Here is a 9,263-nt window from a genome sequence, read left to right on the forward strand (position 1 = left end):
GCTTGAGGCGGCTCCTGGCGTCGCCCAGAGGGAGCGACTGAGCGAACAGAATCCGGCGCGGGCGGGCGGCGGCGGCAGCGGCAGCGGCAGCGGCGGGCGGGCAGCGAGGGGGAGCCCGCTACGAGTGCCCTCGCTCCCCGCCGCTCTCCATGAACCGGGAGAAATAAGCCGCGCCTCCAGCAGGGGCTGCGCCTCCATGAATCCTTAGTGTTTTTTTTTTTTTCTTTCTTTCTTTCCCCGCTCCTCACCCCCCACCCCGGGTCCCGTCCCGCCTTCTCCCTTCGCCAGCGGCGGCTCCGGCCAGGTGCGGAGTCCAGAGCGGAGCGCAATGGCGTCCAACCCCGAACGGGGGGAGATTCTGCTCACGGAGTTGCAGGTAAGGGCCGCGGGCCCGGGCGGGAGGAGCTGGCGAAGGAGAGAGAGAGAAAGTCTGGCGCGGGTCGGGGGCCCAGGGAAGCCCTAAGGCCGCCGCGCCCCTAGCCCGCTAAGTGCGGAAACTCGGGGATGTTACTCGGGAGCCGCTTCCTTCGGGAGCCTGACTCTCTTCCCCACCAGAGCTCTGGCCTGCCACCAATTTAATTTGACTCTGCCAACCAGAGGGACCCCATCTCTGTCGGCTGCCTGAAGCCTGCTCCCACCCGGTCCCCGGAGCGGCCAGCTCACCGCCCCCTCCCTGGTGTCAGAGCCGGCCGCGGACGCCCCTGTAGCCCCCTTCCTCCGGCCGGCCAGGCCCCGCCCCGCCTTTGCCTCGTACACCGCTCCTTAAACTCCTTTGAATGACTCCCAAGCTGTTTTCTCGTCTCTCCTCTTCCCCTCCGACTCCGCACAAAGAGCGCCCCCATAACTTCCAGCCCCCAGACAAGGTTTTTTTTGTTTGTTTGTTTTGGGTGGTTTTTTTTTGGTTTTTTTTTTTTTAAGCATGTCATACCAAATACCTCACTTCACTAGCCCTCTTCAGGTGACTGAATTTCTTTAATATAAAGGCTACCTTTTATGTCTCTCTCTCTCTCTTTAACCAGATGATAGCTATATGGTCCCCTTCTTTGCTACTCCCTGCTCAGATCCGGAAGCTCAGATGCTGATGCTTTTCAGACTTTCATTTTCCCTCCAGTTTGAACACCAGAGAAAGAGCTACAGAAGTTGTTTACAAATGAGCAAGCAATAGACTGAGGGAGAATGAATGTTGGGCACCACATGCCTGCAGAAGATGAGAACAAAATAGGTCCCTTGATAAGTGGAGTCTATGCCGAGTAGTAGTAGTATTGTTTTCCATTTACGGCTAAATATTTAATGATGTAGGCACGATTTTTGTCCTTAAGTCTTTGCTATGCAGGGGTACTTAACGCTACTCTGTTGGGTTTATTTTTTATTACTTTGGGGTGTTCCAGAGATGTTCACATCTGGATTAAAATTTTATATTTGTTTTTTCACTTATATTTATTTTGGTGTGTTTTACTGTAGACGTCTTCTAGCTACTTGAATATTGGAGATAAGAATTAAGACAAGAAAAAAGTATTTTTTTGTGCGTTAGTTAATTATTTTTAAAAGACTGAATCTAGGCACCGAAGGGTTGACTCTTGATGATGCCAAAATTAAGTATTGCAACTGCTTCTAATTTTTTTGCTGTTTAAATATATTTTTCAATGGATCCCTTTATAAGTTCAGTTTATTGTGCAGTTACATGTAAGCTTGACGGCACTGTTACAATATTTGGTATTTAGTGAACAAAAGTAGAGATTTCAACAAGGTATACCAATGCAGGATTGCAAACTTGGAATCCTTTGAATCAGCTTTGAATTTCCTGTCATTGAACATATTGCCATTTGGCAGTCTAATTACTCTTAGCATTTTATAAGGTCTTACAGCATGCCACATTTGCTAAATGGATGGAATTTATTGTTTTATTAATTTACATGAACTTTTAAAATGAGGTTTGTTTGAGGCGCATTGGAAATGCTTTCCACTGCCTAGTCTTGAAATAGGAAAAGCATACTTTGGTTCTGACTGAGATAAATCCATAAAAATGGGTAAGAACGTTTTTCTTTGGGGTGGCTTCAGAATTATAAAGTACTTGGTATCCTTATTTGTATTTTATAGAAAATTGTCATAAAAGACACTCATTTTGGCACTGGACCTGAAAAGTATATTTTCAAATGTATTAAAACACTTAGGGACTTTTAATAAGATCAATTTTGACAATAAGAAGGAAGCAAGTCAGAGATAAGAAATTTTAAATATGACTATTTAAAAAATGTTATCAAAGTAGGGGGACACCTAATCCAAAGTTATATTTCTTTTAAAAAAGTCTAACCCCTTCCAGAAAAAGAATGATTTTTTATTAAGTGTTACCTTGTAAGTTGACAAGTATATCCAGGGCATTTTTCTTGGTGTATTTGCCGGTTTTAATAAAAGTTACTGCGTTTGGACTTTATCGTGTGTATTAAATTAATTGAGAACAGTATTTATATCAGCACTTAAGATAAATGGTGATAAAATTTGCTTCACCAAGTATATCCATCTGTTCAAATCTTTTACTGTTTCATTGGGTCATGGAACTAGTATATAGTTAACCAAATATTTCTCAAACTTGTTTGGAGAGCCAGTTTTTAAAAAGCATCTAAGTTGTTTAAATTTATTTAAATTCAGAAATTAATATGTAGTTCTTAATGCTTCTCTGACATACTGATTTTAAGTATTTAAATAATTATGTAGCAAGTTTTAAAACGTGTTCAGTAGTTAGTTAAAAACTGTTACTTTGCACTATCTTGTCTCAGGAATACTTGTGTCACTCTGAAAGTTACATGTTACAACCTACTTTTAATGAAATTGATACTTAGAGAAACATTGTATATCCAACTTTTTTTTTAAAAGATTTTATTTATTTATTTGAGAGGGAGAGAGAGAGCAAGAGCGCGGGGAGGGAAAAGCAGACTCCCCACTAGGCAGGAAGCCCAACACCAGGCTTGATCCCCGGCGCGCTGGGATCATTACCGGAGCCAAAAGCAAACACTTAACTGACTGAGCCACCAGGTGCCCCTGTATATCCAACATTTAAAACTGTTTTTCAAATTATATTGCAGAATTTGAAATACTTTACTACTTGAGTTGTAATTGGCTTATTAATAACCTTCAGTTGTGGAAAGACAAAATCTGAAACCGTAGTGTTTTGCCTTGTTAATTACTGTAATATTTCAATGGAATAACGTTTCTAACTGTTGCTAGTAATTTAGGAGGCTTATTCAACAAGGAATCATTAATAAAGTACACATAAACTTTGATGGCTAGAGGCTTCAATGTATAAGGAAGAATATTTGCTGTAGTTAAAATAAAAACAGGCTGTTAAATATATAAACTTAATTGGCAATTTCTGATTTTTATCTCTTATAACTAACTTGCTTTATCCCATTCTCTTTATTTTTTATTTGAAGGGGAAACCTAGTGAGATATTTTTTTGTGGGGCCAAAGAAATTAAAGTTTATTTTTAAGGAAACTGGATTAATGAAAACTATCTAAAGAATCTCAAAATGAAAATACTGGCTACAACAGTAATTTGGTAGACTGCAGATTCAGATATTGAATACCATACTAATAAAGTTATCTTGTCGATTATCCATGATTTATCTTTATCAAAATGCCTAATAAAGTATTAGGCAAAGAATCTTAAATTCCATTCTCAGCAGAATTTAAGTAGAGGTTACTTGCTCAAGTGAAAGTTTGAGGTAGTTTGCCTTAAATTACAGGGATTCATTTCAAGAAACATTTATTGAGTATCTACAAAATCTATCATTTATCGGAGGATATAAAGTTGAGAAGATATGACTTCACTTTCTAGAAGAGAATTCAAATAACATTTATTGGACATTTGCTATATTTCAGTCATTGTACTTGGTACTCTGCCTTATTTAATCGTTATAGTCCAATAAGGTAGGTGTTATTTCCATTTAACAGATCAGGAAACTGTGTGTAGGAATGTTAGGTAGATTGTTCATGGTTACACTGTAAATCTGAGTTTAAAATCAGATCTGTGCATTTTTTGAGCTCCCACAGTTGTGTGGACCTGTAAATATTTTGCATTGCAGTGTTATGGATGTGTGAATTTTCAAAAAATTGGCCAAAAATATAATTAACCAGAGTTAACTTTAATATAAATTTTATACTGTTTGTTAAGTTCCTCTATAACAAAGAAAAATGATTTCTACGTTCTATTGGTAGTCTAAAATTTAGTAGTGCTTTGTTTTTGGGAATAAGGTATAATATTCTACAAAGACTAACAGTGCAAAATAACTTTTTTCCAGGTTTTCATCATTTAACAATTATGGTTTCTGGTGAAAGTTGTTGAATGTTTGCTGAAATCCTTCGAAATGACTTTGCATTTCTCTGCAGTCTATCCATAAGATAAACTTGGCTTTAAAATTTTAAGCACATGTGTAACCAAGCTATGTGTTTGACATTTAGTAGGCATTCAATACATTGATGAGAAGATGCCCTCCATTTGTCACCTACAGTGAGAAATGTCTTGACTGTTCTAACAGAAGTTGATTATAGGGCACCTGGGTGGCTCAGTTGGTTAACCGTCTGACTTCGGCTCAGGTCATGATCTCAGGGTCCTGGGATTGAGCCCAGCATTGGGCTTCCTGCTTAGCGGGGAGTTGGCTTCTTCCTCTCTTCCCTGCTTGTACTCTGTCGCTATCTCTGTCTCTCTCTCTCTCTCTCTCAAATAAATAAATAAAGNGCGGGGAGTTGGCTTCTTCCTCTCTTCCCTGCTTGTACTCTGTCGCTATCTCTGTCTCTCTCTCTCTCTCTCAAATAAATAAATAAAATCTTAAATTGATTATAATCATTACCCTAAGAAATTATTTTAATTAACATTTTGAATCCCTTGTCCCAAAACTACTCCCTTGAAAAGTTCAAAAGGAATTTCTGCACTAGTTATGTTATACCTACGTACAACACACTGTTATTTTACCCATTTGGTGTGAAATTAGGTGGCATCTAGTTTTGCATTGATGCTGGAAAGTGGAATGTCTCTGTCGGGATGATTAAGTTTTTATGGTGGGTTGGAGGTATGTAGCATGAGAAAGTAAGCAGGATAGGCAAGGTGGATTTTGCAGTTCTTTTCCTTTTCCTTTCCTTCTCTTTTTTCAGGAGAGAGACAGAGCATGAGCAAGAAGGGCAGAGGGAGAAGGAGAGACAATCTTAAGCAGGCTCCATACTCAGCACGGAGCCTGACATGGGGCTCTAACCTACAACCCTGAGATCATGACCTGAGCCAAAATCAAGAGTTGGTTGCTTAACTGGCACTTAACTAAGTGCCAGCTGAGCCATCCAGGCGCCCCTACAGGTCTTTTAAATTGTAAACATAATACATGTTCATTGTAGAAAATATGTAAAAACAGAAAAGCACAAAGAAAATAAAAAATGCTTATAGTTCTGTTACTCAGAGATACTGACAAACTTTTCCAACTTAAAAGTCCCAAGGCATTTCAGTCCGTTTCCTCCCTGTCCCCCCTCCTTTTAATTGAGATATATTTGACATACAATACTGTATAACTTGAAGGTATACAATGTATTGATTTAATATTTTTTCCTCCATTTATCCCACTTACTAGAATTTTAAAGAAAAATGAAGTACATAGCATTTTAAGATAGAAGTAGCTATAGGTTAAGAAAATTTCTTGCCACTAGTTGTAGATATGTAGATCTAACTGGCTTTATTGACTTTATATAAAAATATTTTGATTTTGAGTCAGTGCTTTGAGATACAGTTGAGAAGAAAAATAAGTGAATAGTATAGACTTAGTAATGGACAATGATACATAGTATCAACTCTTTGAATAATAAATTGATGCGATGTGGTTTTTCAGCTTAGATTTGATTACTGCTACTCTTGTAGAATGCTGCATGCTTTATTGAATAAGGCATGTCTTTAAATAACTTGTCAAATACCTTTTACCTAAGTAAAAATCTGTGCTGAAACTAGTGTTAGAAAATGATGGCTCTAAATAGATTGTTTTTCTGTCATCTCTAATTAGTATAATACAGATTTTTCTAGTCTTGTACAACTTTCACTATTCACAAATGATTGGTAGGGGGACACTTTCTAGGCATTGTCTGTTTACCCCAGGGCTTTGCCTTTGATTCCTTGGGCTCTTCTCTTTTTGCTTTTCAAATTTGGCAACCGTAGATTTTTATGCCTTTTATCAGGTTATTCCTATGTGTCCCCTATTAAACAAAAAACAGTGGAGTAGTAGTTTGTAGAGATAAATAATCACTTAAAACTTAAGATGTGTATATGGTATTTAAATAGAATAGTTATTTCTCAGGGCGCCTGGGTGGCTCAGTGGGTTAACCGTCTAACTCTTGATTTCAGCTCAGGTCACTGTCTCAGGTCATGGGATCGAACCCTGCATCCGTCTCTGTGCTCAGCGCAGTCTGCTTGTCCTGCTTCTGCTTCTCTTTCTGCTCTTCTCTCACGCGCACTCTCTCTCTCAAATAAATAATATAAAATCTTTAAAAAAAAAAAAGTAGTTATTTCTGCATCATTTCCTTATAAGATGTACTGCATTGAACAATTATCAAATTATCTACTGTATTTCAAAAACCAATTATACTCTATGAAAAAATCATGTAACATTTAATATTATTAACTTTTGATATACAGCAGTGTTCAAACTTGGCAGCAAAGTTGGAAAATTGGAAAGTAGTAAAAAGCTTTAAAAAGATATTTAATATTTTGAATGGGAAAACATACAGTCAAAAAGCCTCTAATATCTTAGAAAAGCGGAAATAGAAAACATTTATTTTGAAGCATATCTCGTTTCTCTTAATTTTATCTAATAAAATTTTATTTGAAATTAGCTCTGTTGTCATGTTTGGTTTTTCACAATCTCACAAAAATTGTGTAATATGTGTATAAATATTGTCTTTTAAAATGAACAGGAAAGCATGGGAGGAGTGTATTTGATGATAATAAATACCTTAGGTTTTAAGGTAAATGTTGGTGTCACATTATAAAGATGAACTGATACGTAAGAAATACATAACATATACTGTTATTAAGATCTATTTATTTTAGAAACTCAGCAGTGATTTGCTTTTTCTAATTAGTTAAAGCTTTGCTTCCCTGGCTCACAAACACCTTGATTTATTAGAAACTTGTTATGACAGAATTTGGAATTTGTTTTAGATTATAGAAAATGTACTTACAAATCTAAATATCATACATGTGTTAAATATCATATATTTTACACATTAATCATATTGTTTTTCCTTTCCTGTAGTTGCTACCTTAGTGATTCTCTAAGGAGGTTCTGTTTTACCTGTTTCAGAATTTTCATTGAATGATTTCATTAAATTTGGTTTTTTATTTTAACTTTTACTAAACCTTAGATACACTGCATTAGATTAATTATCCATCCATCTATCACTGTAATAAGCACCCATGGACCACCACTCACTCCCCACCTCCCAAAAAAGCTAGAAACTTAACCTCCCCCTATCTGCACCTTCTTGTCAATGGAGGTCATGATCATCTTGAGTCCTGTGTTCATTCTCTTGCTTTATTTGTATGTAGCTTTGCTGGATATGTAATTCAAAAAGATACATCTTTTATTTTAGTTTTTTTGTGTAATTATGTTGAATATAATCTTTCTGAACTTGATTTTTCATCTGTGACTGCTGATTTATTTATATCATTGCATGTTCCTGTAGTCATTTAATTTCTGTATAATATTTCATTGAGTAACTATCATCAACTCTTCCTTGATGGATGTTTGGTTATTGATTTACTCACTCTCCCTTGTTGAGCATTTAGTTACTCTTTGGTTTTTGTGATGGTGAACAATGCTACTCTGGATATTGTGTATTTTTCCTGTTGTATACATATAAGAGTTTCTATTAATTATATACCTAACGATAGAATTGCTGTCTCACAGGGTAGGTGAATGCCCAACTCTAGAAGATGATGATTGTACCAAATTATATTCATTTCAGCAGTATATGAGATGAGATGAAAAATCCTTTGATTATCCGTCTTACAATTGATACTGTCTTTAATTTTTACAAACCAGAAGAGTGTAGAATGTTATCACATTGTGCTCTTGATTTGCATTTTCCAGATCATCACTGATGTAGAACGTTTCTTTTAATGTTTACTGGCTTTTTATGGTTCCTTATCAGTGAAATTCCTGTTCATGTCTCTTGCCTATTTTTCTGTTTTTCCTTTTAACTTACAGGAGTACTTTATTATACTCTTCATGTTAATCCTTTGTGTATACTGTGAAATTTTTCTCTTAGTTTGTAACTTGTCTTTTCGCTTTCTTTTAGGGAGTTTGTGGGAGGAACAGTTTTAAATGTTTTACCTTTTGGCAAATATTTGGAATCATTTATGTAATTGTGATGAGTAAGCCTGCACTTATAGAAAGGGTAAAGTTACAGTTTTTTTTTTAATGTTTTTTTATTATATTATGTTAGTCACCATAGAGTACGACCCTGATTTCTGATCTAAAGTTCAGTGATTCATTAGTTGCATGGAACACCCAGTGCACCATGCAATACGTGACCTCCCCACTACTCATCACCAGTCTATCCCATTCCCCCACTCCCCTCCCCTCTGAAGCCCTCAGTTTGTTTCCCAGAGTCCATAGTCTCTCATGCTCCATTCCCCCTTCTGATTACCCCCCCTTTCTTTATCCCTTTCTTCCCCTACCAGTCCTCCTAGTTCTTACGTTCCATTGATGAGAGAAATCATATGATAATTGTCTTTCTGTGCTTGACTTATTTCACTTAGCGTTATCTCCTCCAGTGCCGTCCATGTTGCAGCAAATGTTGGGAACTTGTTATTTCTGATAGCTGAGTAATATTCCGTTGTATATATGGACCACAACTTCTTAATCCAGTCATCTGTTGAAGGGCATCTCGGTTCCTTCCACGATTTAGCTATTGTGGACAATGCTGCTATAAACATTGGGGTGCATATGGCCCTTCTCTTCACTACGTCTGTATCTTTGAGGTAAATACCCAGTAGTGCAACGGCTGGATCATAGAGTAGCTCAATTTTTAACTTTTTAAGGGACCTCCACACTGTTTTCCAGAGTGGCTGTACCAACTTGCATTCCGCCCAACAATGTAGGAGGGATCCCCTTTCTCCACATCCTCTCCAACAGTTGTTGTTTCTTGCCTTGTCAATTTTTGCCGTTCTAACTGGCGTAAGGTGGTATCTTAGTGTGGTTTTGATTTGAATTTCCCTGACGGCTAATGATTTT

The 9,263-nt window shown here is 37.3% G+C and overlaps 1 protein-coding gene across 2 annotated transcripts in view; it reads left to right on the forward strand.

Annotated features, from left to right (window-relative positions):
- Nucleotides 1-259: 259 nt before the first annotated feature.
- Nucleotides 260-9,263, forward strand: part of PKN2 (protein kinase N2) — a 131,585-nt gene continuing 122,581 nt past the window's right edge. For both annotated transcript variants that reach the window (XM_002917667.4, XM_034653822.1), the window contains exon 1: nucleotides 260-376. In XM_002917667.4, the coding sequence (XP_002917713.1) occupies nucleotides 329-376 (48 nt within the window). In that variant the 5' untranslated portion in view covers nucleotides 260-328. The remainder of the gene's footprint in view (nucleotides 377-9,263) is intronic.

This window comes from Ailuropoda melanoleuca, chromosome 2, assembly GCF_002007445.2.
Source record: "Ailuropoda melanoleuca isolate Jingjing chromosome 2, ASM200744v2, whole genome shotgun sequence".
Taxonomy (NCBI): Eukaryota; Metazoa; Chordata; class Mammalia; order Carnivora; family Ursidae; genus Ailuropoda; species Ailuropoda melanoleuca.